At 37.5% G+C, this 12,060-nt stretch overlaps 1 protein-coding gene and 1 pseudogene across 1 annotated transcript in view; one reads left to right on the top strand and one right to left on the bottom strand.

Moving 5' to 3' along the window:
- Positions 1–227: 227 nt before the first annotated feature.
- The window catches only part of ERCC8 (ERCC excision repair 8, CSA ubiquitin ligase complex subunit), a gene marked incomplete at its 5' end in the record, with an annotated part of 19,825 nt that continues 7,992 nt past the window's right edge, over positions 228–12,060 (bottom strand). Inside the window, 2 exon segments of the mRNA XM_006148343.3 lie at positions 228–1,044; positions 8,631–8,711. Coding sequence (XP_006148405.3) covers positions 976–1,044; positions 8,631–8,711 — 150 coding nt within the window.
- Positions 11,660–12,036, top strand: LOC114007786 (28S ribosomal protein S17, mitochondrial pseudogene; annotated as a pseudogene).

Here is a 12,060-nt window from a genome sequence, read left to right as displayed (position 1 = left end):
AAACATAAAAAGCATCCCTGCCTAAGAAAATAAACTTACAAAAGTAAATAAATGAAAAATATTTGGCTAGACAGGTTTGATATGAAGCCTAACACTTACACACTTAAAAACTCAATAGCTGTATTCTTGGTATTCAAGCTCACAAAAACCTCTGTTTCAGAATCTGGCTCTCAAGAATCAGGACAAAAAAGGAATATAAGATTAATTTCATGATAATCATTTGTAGGTTTGACACAAGAAAAGGAAACTTTCTGACAACATTTCAGGTCCTTGCCAGGACGTTTTCTGCTTGGATAAATGATGGAAAACTTGGTCACATCTTAAGGAGTTTCATAGAAAAAGAGTTCAAGCATGAGTACAGCTGTCTTCTGACATCAAAATAAAGTGAACATGAGATTTTCCCCGTTAAAAGCCTCCTGTGATACACTTTTTGGACTGTAGGAGACACTAGGCCAAACACTAAGCTAAACAATGGTCAATGAAATGAAATCATTGCGGTATGTGAATATGTACACAAGGAATAAAATTACCCAGATGCTACCTTTTCAGCCATTACTTTTGAAATAATCATCCATGGCAAAATCATCCTCGAAGGTGGAAATGAACGGGCTGAGGGCAGAGCTAACAGGAGAAAGCCAGCCCTAAAAACCTTCACTGGCTGGCTGATCCTCTGAGATTGCATCTTATCGTTTGTAAAATCTGCTCGAGGTCCTTGAGACACAGTGACTGTTTTTGTACTGTAGCAACAGGGGTTGCCCCAGGCCATAGCAACTGAGATCAAGGAGACATGTTTTAATCAAATAAATGATAAAATCTATTTTAACATTTTATACAAATATTAATCTTATTTTAAAACTTGGGGTTGGAGGAATCACCCAAATTCAGGGCTAATTTAGTTGTCAGGAATAGACCCCACACAAATAGTCCCATTTTAAGTTTCATTGAAAGAGACATAAAGATACTAAAGGTTGTTATTCATCCTTCTTCATCACTGCTGCTCCAGGCATCTTCAAATGCTGGATTTAACTGTGATTTGGTTGTAGTCTAAAACAAGAAAAAAGGAGAAGGTTTTATTTTTCTACTTGATAATTTTAGGTTCATAATATAGTTACAAAATGCACTGCATGAAAAACAGATTATTTTAGGAAAAAGTGAATAACTGCTAATTTCAAAACAAAAGTAATGTAAAACATACCCCACATAATATAAGCTCATTTTAAACAAACACGCCAGACTATCTACATAATCGGTGTTTCCTTTAGTCACCTCACAAATACATACACACACACACTCTCACACTATGAGATGCTGCTATTGTTCAAAGTATTTCTGCAGCTCTTCTGAAGGTGACACATTGAAATCCAGGGGGCTAAGACTGGACTCCAGGTGGACAGTCTGACCTGACAGTCTAATTCATTAACGTTGGCAACTTTTCATTGTTTGGATGAACTTCACTTTTATAAATAAACAAATATCCGAATACGGTGAGTAAGGAAGGCCAACAGATGCTACAGAGGTTAAAGCAGACGGATCCCACACGGCAACTGTGCAGTTTGAGTTCAGGACCTAGCAGCTTGAAAGGCACAATGGGTGCTTTTCAATGCAGGCCCCAAATCCTGAGGAGAATGTGGAAGGGACTGCAGTATGGCCATCACCCCTGGGCAGTGATTTCTCACTTTCTCCTCTTTGTCTCTGTCTCTGGTGAATGCACATGCCTTATAGCAAAAATTAAAAAAATAAATAAAATAAAAAAAGAGAAAGAAAAAAGGGAAACAAAATAGTATAGTATGCTTATAACTTTGGAACTATATCTAGTAAAGTTAATCAGCAATTACAGAAATGTTAATGATCTGTAGTGTTTCAAATCAATTCTGTTTTTTGGGAAGTCTCCTGAATAGGTATGTTCTGATTCTCTAGGAAATGACTAAAAAGGCTTTAAGATAGTCTCAAATTTTTAAATATCTGGGCATTCATTATTCATTTCTTATTTTAGACTACAACCAAATCACAGTTTGCTTCTTACTCTTCAGTTTTTAAATTTATTCAAATTAACTTATTCTTTTTTTCTTTCTTTCTTTTTTGAAGAGGTTTTTGCTATAGGGCACGTGCGCTAGCCAGACAGAGAGAGACAGAGAGACAGAAAGCAAGAAATCACCCCTCAGGGGAGATGGCCACGCCACAATCCCTTCTCCTCTTGGGATCTTGGGCATGCACATACACGCACCCAACGTGAGTTTTAAGCCACCGGGTCCAGGACACGAACCGCAGTCAACTACATGGGAGTCCAGCGACATAGCCATTACGCTAACTGCTGGTCCCAAATTCACTTATTCTTTATTCAAAATGTTTACCGAATTTCTTGTCTTTTTAGATTTATAATTTAACTAAGTTATATTATTTAGTGAGAGTTTAGTCAAAGATATATGCTCTTAGGGGCTAAATGACTCCCCTTCCCTGTTTTGTCTTTAGAAGCCTTTCACTCTGCCTTGGTTATCTCCTAAGAGTGTCCCTAGGAGGTAAAGCCACTCAAATTATGCCTCCTACTCCTACTATGTCAGGCCACTGTGTAACCTATTAAACATTTTTTCCCATCAGCGAAATAGTCATTTATTCCCATTATCAGGAATCATGTATAACCATTTAATGCATATATGCATTATATAAGGTACTTTAAAAACTTCATAATAGAACATGGAATTAAAATTAGTTCATTTTGAGGGATCAGCAGTTGGTATAATGGTTATGTCACTGGACTCCCATGTAGCTGACCATGGTTCAAGTCCCAGACCTGGTGGCTTAAACTCACGCCTGGCGCAGGTGCGTGCGTGCCCAAGATCCCAAGAGGAGAATGGAGGAGAAGGGATTACAGTGTGGCCATCTCCCCCGAGTGGTGATTTCTCACTTTCTGTCTCTCTGTCTTGTCTCTTTCTGGTGAGCACACGTGCCCTATAGCAAAAAACACTCAAAAAAAACCCAAACCAAACCAAAACAACAACAACAAAAAAACCCAAACAGAAACAAAACGAGTCCATTTTGATGATTTTAATTTTAAAATCTGTGCATAGTTTTTTCATAATATACATTTTTCATACACTTTTGAAAATTTAATGTAACCAGCAGGGCAGGTTTGTGTATAACGGCATCACCACAAACAGGTGAGTAATGCATTGTGCTACAATGATATGAAATCATGTGTCACTGGACAAAAGGAAACTTTCAGCTTCATCGCAATTTATTGGGATCACCACTGTATATGCAGTCCATCATTAAACATTAATTTTGAAGATTCAACAGAAAAGCAAGATATGTCATCAGAAATTTTTTTTGCTAGTGCTAGCAGATGGCACGGTGGCTAAGACCCTGGATTCCCACATGACAGATCTCAGTTTGAGACCCAGACCTGGTGGCTTGAGAATCACATGGGGTGCATCCCTCTCACTTGCTCTGGTGAACACACACACCCTAAGGCAAAAACTTATAAAAAGGTTATTACTTCAGTTTTCTCTACAGCATCTCCTCCTAGTGGACATCCAGTCTATGCGTGAATATATTAATTTCTACCTCACCAGGTTGCCTTTCTTACTGATGGATTTACTGGGAATGTTATGGAGACAAAGAACGGGAGTTTAGAGGAGACCTAGTCCAGGTTCAAATAATGAAAACAAACCAAACCAAACCAAAGGAATACATCTTAATAACTTTGAATTATTTTTAAAATTTTTTAAGAATTATTTTATTTAACTTTATTTATTTATTTTAACTTGACCAGAGAAGGACAAAGTGAGTGAGAAAGGGAGAAAGAGAGAAAGTGAGAAAGCAAGCTGCCAGGTCAGGGACTCGAACTATAGTCAGCCATGTGGGAGTCCAGTGCCCTTCACCACTACACCACCTGCTGCATCCCATAACTTTGAAATTTCTACAGGTAATTACTAGAGTTGTCCCAGAGTAGCCTGTGTCAGCAATTATACATCTACACAAGTGGTAAATAAGAGAGCTATTTATTGTCTGAATGTCAAACTAAATTAAGATTTTTTTTTTTGGAGAGGTTTTTCCTATAGGGCGTGTGCTCTCGTCAGAAAGAGAGAGAGACAGAGAGACAGAAAGTGGGAAATCACCGCCCCCAGGGGGGTGGCCATGCCAGGATCCCTTCTCCTCCATTCTCCTCTCAGGTTCTTGGGTGCACAAACACACACACGCACGCGCGTGCGCCCAGCATGAGTTTAAGCCACCAGTTCTGGGACTCAAACCATGGTTGACTACATGGGAGTCTGGCGACATAATTATTACGCCAACTGCTAGTCCCCCAAGTTAAGATTTTTGATGATAGGTAATATTTGAACTGTAATGTACCTGACCTGTAGATCTCAGACAGGAAAAATAGATTCGCAGTATATAGGCTTGCTTTAACCGTGACCAAGTTTTAGAAAGCTGGGGAGGAGGTGGGTGTCAGATTCCTCAGAGTACAATAAAACAATTTGACAAAAAAGTAACAGGATTTATGCTTAAAGACCATAAGATCTGTCCCTGTCATCCAATGCCCTCTAGTTTCTTCAGATAGAATTAAATTTCTCCTCTACTTGGATATCAGGGAAAATATCCCTAGGGGGGATATCTTGATTAATGGGGAAGTAAATCTCATCTGAAGGATGGATATGAAAAACCTAATTACAACTTTGCTGATATTCGAATTCTGATATTTGGACATATCATAAACTTGTCTTGGATCACAAAGGTAATAAATGGCAGAATCAGGATTTAAACCCAGGTTTACCTAAAACTGAAGATTAAATATATGGGTGTGTTTTGTTTTGTATTATGTTATGCTGCCTCCCAGAGAAACTGCAATAGTCATATATTTGATAGTTAAAATGAAACACCTTTTTTTTTTTTGTCATAGGGTGCATGCGCCTGCCAGAGAATCAGAAAGAGACAGAAGAGAGATGAAAGTGAGAAATCACTCCCCAGAAGGATGGTGATACTGCAATCCCTTTTCCTCTACTTTCCTCCTGGAATTTTGGACATGAACGTACACATGCCCAGCATGATTTTCAAGCCACTGTGGGACTCAAACCACAATTGAGCTTGTGGGAGTCCAGAGCCTTCACCTGCTAACCCTGAAATGAAACACTTTTAAATGGGTTAAATTGTTAACATAAATGTAAGGAATAGGGTCTTGTGCAGACAGAATTCTCTACTGAGATCTGTATCATAGTCATAGCTATGTTCTACTTATATTCACAGAAATCTGTAAATTAAAATTTTACAGAAATAACCTTAGCACATACCATTTCATATTAATATGAGAATGCTGGTTTCTTAAAGGTAAAGCATATGAACAGTATATTTTATTTTACTATTATTTTTAAAATAATTTTTAATTTTATTTTATTTACTCATTCACTTATTTTTTAGTTTGACCAGAGAGAGACAAAGGGTGAGAATGAGAGAGAGAGGAAATGAGAAAGCAAGCCACCAGATTCAAGACTCGAACCCTGGTCAACCATATGGGAGTGTCCAGTGCCTTAACAACCACGCCACCTGCTGGTCCCCTGAACAGTATATTTTAAAAGATAAGATCTTTTAGGTCTTAAACAAATATAAAGTTCAACTTGTTTTCTGTGTATTTCTACTTTGTTTTTTACTTGTTTTGCTTAATTTCTCATACACAAAAGTTCTTTTCGATGAGGACTTCAAACTATCACCATAACTATACAAGGAATTAACACACATTATCTTTGTAGATTAAGCAATATAATTTTCTTCTAATATCCTTTTCTGTACATAAGTCACAGTAGATTTACTTTCATTTTTATTATTTTTTACTTGGTAAATGATTGTTTTATTTCCTAAAATGGCTTGTAGTATTTGGATTTTATGTATATGAAGGTCTGAAAAATTTAAGAAAATACATATTATGAAAAAACTGCATGGATTTCAAATTTTGTCTTCCATTAGAATAAACTTACACTTTAATTCCATTTTCCACAAACTTTCTGCAGTCCCCTTGTATAATAATCCACCAAAATAAGACACAGTAATTAAATACTAATGCAAGAAAAGTGGCTAAACCAAACTTTTTGACATATTAAGTCTTCTTCAGAAGAATATTTAGTCGTCTAAAGCAGCTGTATGCTGAAACTAATCAAGCCATAACAAACCAAATTAAAAATGTGATGACATCTAGAAGCATTCATATGGCAATGGGTCAGCTGTTTAAAGATTAATGATTGCATTTTTTCTTTCATTTGGATTAGGGACAAAAGAAAATTATTTATAGGCTTTATATTGCAGTAAACCATACACAGCAGTAGCAAATTTAGATATAAAATATATTTTGTTAGTAGCTGCTAGATGCCATCAACTACCCCCATGAAAATTCTATTCCATGTGATTTTGTACATAGTCCTGTTTCCATACATTAGAAACTAAATATTATAAAAAATGGTTTTAGAATTTCCAACTTGCTCTATTAGTAACTTTCTTTCACCTTAATATGCTTTGTTTTTACTACGACTTGGTTAAGATTACCTTAGGATGTCTCTGATTATGGTATTTTTTCCAGTGTAAAAAATTATATATATAAACATCATTTTAAGATATTAAACAGTATCCTAGAAATGAAGATCTATAGGGATAATTAATAGTACTTAGTAAAATAATTCTTGCTGGAAGAGATCTCACAACCTTTAAGTTACTACTGCTAGATGTAAAAATAAAAACATACATAGGTTACTATATAAGACCACGGATCATGTCTTATTCATCTTTGTTAACCCACAGCAACTTTAAAGCTCTTTATTCACATTATACTAATTTATGCTTTAACATAAATATTGCCTGACTGCTGAGTATAAATTGGTAAGTTTGACAGTGAGAATAAAGAGCCTTAAAAATGTTATATGAGATAACTCAAGATAATTCCACTTTTAGGAATCTATCAAAAAAAAAATTAGAAATGTACACAATTTGTAAACAGATATTTACCTTGGTGTTTTTGTTTATAATAATCAACAAATGTCTGCAGATAGGTCAATATTTAAGTAAATTATGGTATGTAAATGATAGTATATCTTAAAATAATGCTGACAAATACTTATTATGGCACAGAAAAGGCTTATTGTATAATATTAATGAGAAAAGTAAGATATTAAGTCAACTGTGTATTAGCTATGGTAAAAAAAGATGTGGGCCAGCCTCCTGGCCTAGTGGCTTAGGAAGTCAGATCCTGATTGCATGGTTTGAGTCCCAGCTCTGACAGCTTAAGAAACATGCTAGTCACATGTATATGCATGCCCCAAATCCCGACAGATGGTGAAATAGAGAAGGAATTGCGGTGTGACCACAACCCACTTGGGGGTGTTTTGTGCATGTGTGCACGCACCCTCTCTCTGGCAATGTGTCCTCTTGGAAAATTTTTAAAAATATGCATAGAAAAAAAAGAACAATGAAGGAAATAAAAATGTTAATAATGATTAATTTGACTTGAGAAATTTTATGTTCTTCTTTTGATAGTTTTCTAAAATTTCCAAATGTGTTATAACAAGGAAATTATTTTTACAATCAGAAAATACCTATGCCAGGTTATGATAGACAAATACCGTACACCCCTGCTTAACATGTACTGAATGTCACACTCTGTGGCAGAAACGGAAGGACTCACTGGCATAGAAGTAGAGAGAGTAATGACAGATAGCAGAAGCTGTACGAGGTGGTAGGTGGGAGATGATTAACTGACACAAGAATGCATGCAAACAAGTGAAATAGGTTATGGAATGGTATACCACAGCATAGTAAAAATGTTGTTGACAATTCAATATTAAAAAAAAAAGAACCTGGTAAGACTATTATTGAAAATGTACTACACAGTATAATTTTTAGTGTTAGAAATAAATGTCTCCATCCTTGATTTGATTAGCGCATGCTGCCATGTATGCTTCGAAAAACTGTACTGTATCTTACAAAGATGTACATTATATGTAAATCAATAAAATTTTTTAAAATAAATGATTTAAAAGACTCTTTTACATTAAGGAAACTAACAAAACTTTATTCTTTTTTTCTTTCAGGTTTTTGCCATAGGGCATTGTGCATTTTCCAGAGAGAAACAGAGAAATACAGAGACAGGGAAAGTGAGAAGTCACCCCCTTCAAGGGGGATGATCAGAGAACATTCCCTTCTTCTACATTCTCCTTTCCCAGTTTTGGGCATGTATGAATGCACACATACCCAGCATGATTCTCAAGCTGCTGGGTCTGGGACTTGAACTGTGGTCGACCATATGAGAGACCAGTGCCTTAACCACCACATCACCTGCTGGCCCAAAACTATAAATATATACACACACACACACACACACACACACACACACACACACACACACACACATATACATATATATATTTAAAAGAATGGTTTATTTAATTTTATTTATTATTATTATTTTAATTTGACTAGAGAGAGATACACGGAGAGAGAAGGGAAAGTGAGAAAGCAAGCCACCAGGTCCAGGACTTGAACCGTGGTTGGTCATATGGGAGTCCAGCACTGTAACCACTATACAATCTACCGGCCCCAAACTATATTTTTTATGATTTAGAAGACACTGAACAGTTTGTACAAATAATATTTACCTTATCATCATCAGGAACTGGTTCATGCAAGGATGGGACCCAAGCAAGAATATTGCAATCTCTGCTACCACTATAAAGTTCCTTTAACATAGAAAGCAAAGATGTGATTATGCATCAATTTGCAGCTTATATTAATACTTTGAATGAACTATATTATTTCTGAAATTATTAAATCTATTTCTACTCCTTAAAGAAACTAGGCTGATGCTTTTTTCCTTTTCTTTGTTAAGAGATAGTAGAACTTTGTTTGTTTTCTAAAGATTAATTAATTAATTAATTAATTTATTTATGGAGAGGTTTTAGTTATACAGCACGTGCGCTTACCAGAAAGACAGAGAGAGACAGAAAGTGAGAAATCACCCCCCTGGGGGGATGGCCACACCACAATCCCTTCTCTTCCATTCTCCTCTCGGGATCTTAGAAAACGCACGCACACACACCCAGCATGAGTTTAACCCACTGGGTCTGGGACTTGAACCTATGGTCGACTCTATGGGAGTCCAGCGACGTAGCCATTTGCTGGTCCCATAAAGAGAAGTTTTGTTTTTTCTTTTTCTTTTTTTTTTTTTGCTTGTTTGTTTTTTGAGAGATGTTTGCTATAAGGTGTGCATGTGCGTGCACACACGTGCCCAGTGCAAATTTTAAGCTGCCCTGTATGGGAAGGATATTTCAGAATTTAATGGTATGAAAATTTTACAGAAGCAGTTGATATCTTGGTGGTTTTATCAATCATAGTATCAATATATTGCATAGGGAAAGTCATGATGCATTTTTGCATAGAAAAAGATTGAAAAATATATCATGACTTTCTGGACTACCTAGTATTTTCAGTGTCAGAATAAAGAAAAAGATGGAAGAAATAAAGAGTTTATCTCTGTTAGAAACTGAGCTATAATAAAACCTTCAATGAAGAAACAGAAGAGTTAGACATTTATATGTAGGGCAAGCCCCATGGCCTAGTTAAGGAAGCGAGATCTCATGTGGTCAACTGCATGGTCTTAATCCTGGTTCCAGGGGCCTGAAAAACATGCTGGACATGTGTGTGCATATGCCCAAGAGCCTGAGAGGATGGAGAAATACAGAAGAGATTGTGACATGACCACACCTATTCTCCCGGGTTCCTCTCTTTCTCTGGTGAGTACACATTGTCTCTGGTAAATAATAACAAGTAGATATTTAAAAAATAATTAAATATACAATATATTTCTTGTGAACAAGGGCACTTTTCTATATTATTTCAATCAGAAAATTCACAGTGATATATTACTATCTCCTAATTCTGAGACACTATTAAAGTTTCATCAATAGTCTCAATATTGTTCATTATAGCAAAAGGATATGTTAAAAATATCATGCTACATTTAGTTGTCATGTCTTTTAAATTTTCAATCTGGAACAGTTCTTCAGTCTCTCTTTGACTTTCTCGACCTTGTTTTTTTTTGTATGTTTGTTTGCTTTTGTAGTGTGTGTGTTTGTGTGTTTTGAAGACAGGGTCTTTGGGTCCAGGAGATAGCATGGTGGTTAAAGTGCTGGATTTCCATATGGATGCCTGCAGTTCAAGTCCCAGATATGGTGGCTTGAAATTCACACTGGGGGTGTGTGTGTGCGCGCGTGCGAGCTCAAAATCCCAGGAGAAGGGATTATGGTGATTTCTTACTTTCCCTCTCTCTGTCTCTCTCGGTTGAGTGTATGCACCCTATGGCAAAAACCTTAAAAAACAACAACAAAAAACTAGAGTACTGCTGTTATCAGGATCTTCCTCTGCCTTGGCCTCCTTAGCAGCTGGAACTATAGATGTGCCACCATGCTCTCTAGCAAATTAAAACAAACAAAAACAACTGGGAGCTTTCTGATATATCAACAGCACAGTGATGAAATCTTTTTGAGTTGATAGCACATACAGAAATGGCATTTGTCAGGAGAAAACTGACCCTAGTCCTGTGGCTATCTCACCTATTTCAGGGACTGAGAGGGATCATCTAGGCAACCTTTTAATCCATTCTGGGCCTTCTGTTAGAAAGCTCCAATTTGGTAGAAAGCAATAATTTGTAGTCAGAACACCTGGCTTAAAAATCTTGGCTATGGGGGTCAGCAGGTGGTGCAGTGGATAAGGAGCTGTACTACCCCATGACTGACCATGGTTTAAGTCCTGGATTTGGCGGCTTGAAAACCACGCCAGGGGAACCAGCAGTTAGCGTAATGGCTATGTCGCTGGATTCCCACGTAGTCGACCGCGGTTCGTGTCTCGGACCCGGTGGCTTAAAACTCACGCCGGGCACGTGTGCGTGCGTGCCCAAGATCCCGAGAGGAGAATGGAGGAGAAGGGATTGCGGCGTGACCATCCCCCCTGGGGGGTGATTTCTCGCTTTCTGTCTCTATGTCTCTCTCTGTCTGTCTGGTGAGTGCATGCGCCCTACAGTGAAAATCTCTCAAAAAAAGAAAAAAGAAAACACGCCAGCATCTGTGTGCATGTACCCCAAATCCCAGGAGGAATATAGAGAAGGATTGTGGTGTGGCCATCCCCCCTGGGGGGGTGATTTCTCACTTGCCCTCTTACTGTCTCTCTTGTGAGTGCATGCACTTTATGGCAAAAAGCTTAAAAAAAAAAAAAAAAACTTGGCTATGTCTCTCAGTGACTCTAAACACTTAAAGAGGACAGGAAAAGAGGGACAGCATTCTCTCTCTCTCTCTCTTTTTCTGTGGGGATTGTGGGGAGAGGAGAGGGCGTGTGCACTCACCAGAGAGACAAACATAAGGATGTGTACTGGCTAAAGAATCAGGCCTATATATCTTACAGAGCAATGTCAGCCACAAATGAGGTACTCAGTATTAATGAGCGAATGAATAAGAGTTTCATCAGATATAAAGTCCCCTTCAAGCTCTAATAATCATAATTTTCACTGTATCAGTATTTAACTTTCATGAGCTTCCTTTCTCTTACCTACAAAACAAGTAATATGTCAATTCTCTTGTTATATTAGACTCATTTAAAGGAACGCACGAGAGAACTGCAGGAGACCAGAGTCATAATGTCAGCAGGTCGTTCATCTGTCAAGTGGACCATGGGGAGATTGGGATAGTGATGCAAAAAACTGCTGAAGTGAGAATGACCAGGCTTCTTCTCAATCCCTTTTTATTAAAGTATTTTAGTAAGAGAAAAACCTATTTTGCCCACGATGCCCTTCAGCAGTGCAGAGTCAGGGATATTGTGCCTCTCAAAGCTTTACCTGTTTCACAAAGTATGTGAACATGAACTGGCCAAGATCATTTTCAAAGTTGGAGAAGTCATAGACCCAGAGACAGGAAAACCCTGTTAGGAGCTACCTACCTGGAGAGTCTAGTCAGCTTGGAACCCACCCGCCGAACCAAAACTATAGAATAACTCCATATCGCTTCAGCACAGTGAAAGAGGATTGAAAGGAGCCAAAGG

Source organism: Tupaia chinensis, unplaced genomic scaffold (assembly GCF_000334495.1).
Source record: "Tupaia chinensis unplaced genomic scaffold, TupChi_1.0 Scaffold000232_3, whole genome shotgun sequence".
NCBI classification, from domain to species: domain Eukaryota; kingdom Metazoa; phylum Chordata; class Mammalia; order Scandentia; family Tupaiidae; genus Tupaia; species Tupaia belangeri.
The sequence above is the reverse complement of the archived record's forward strand: the minus strand, read 5'-3'. Positions and strand labels throughout refer to the sequence as shown.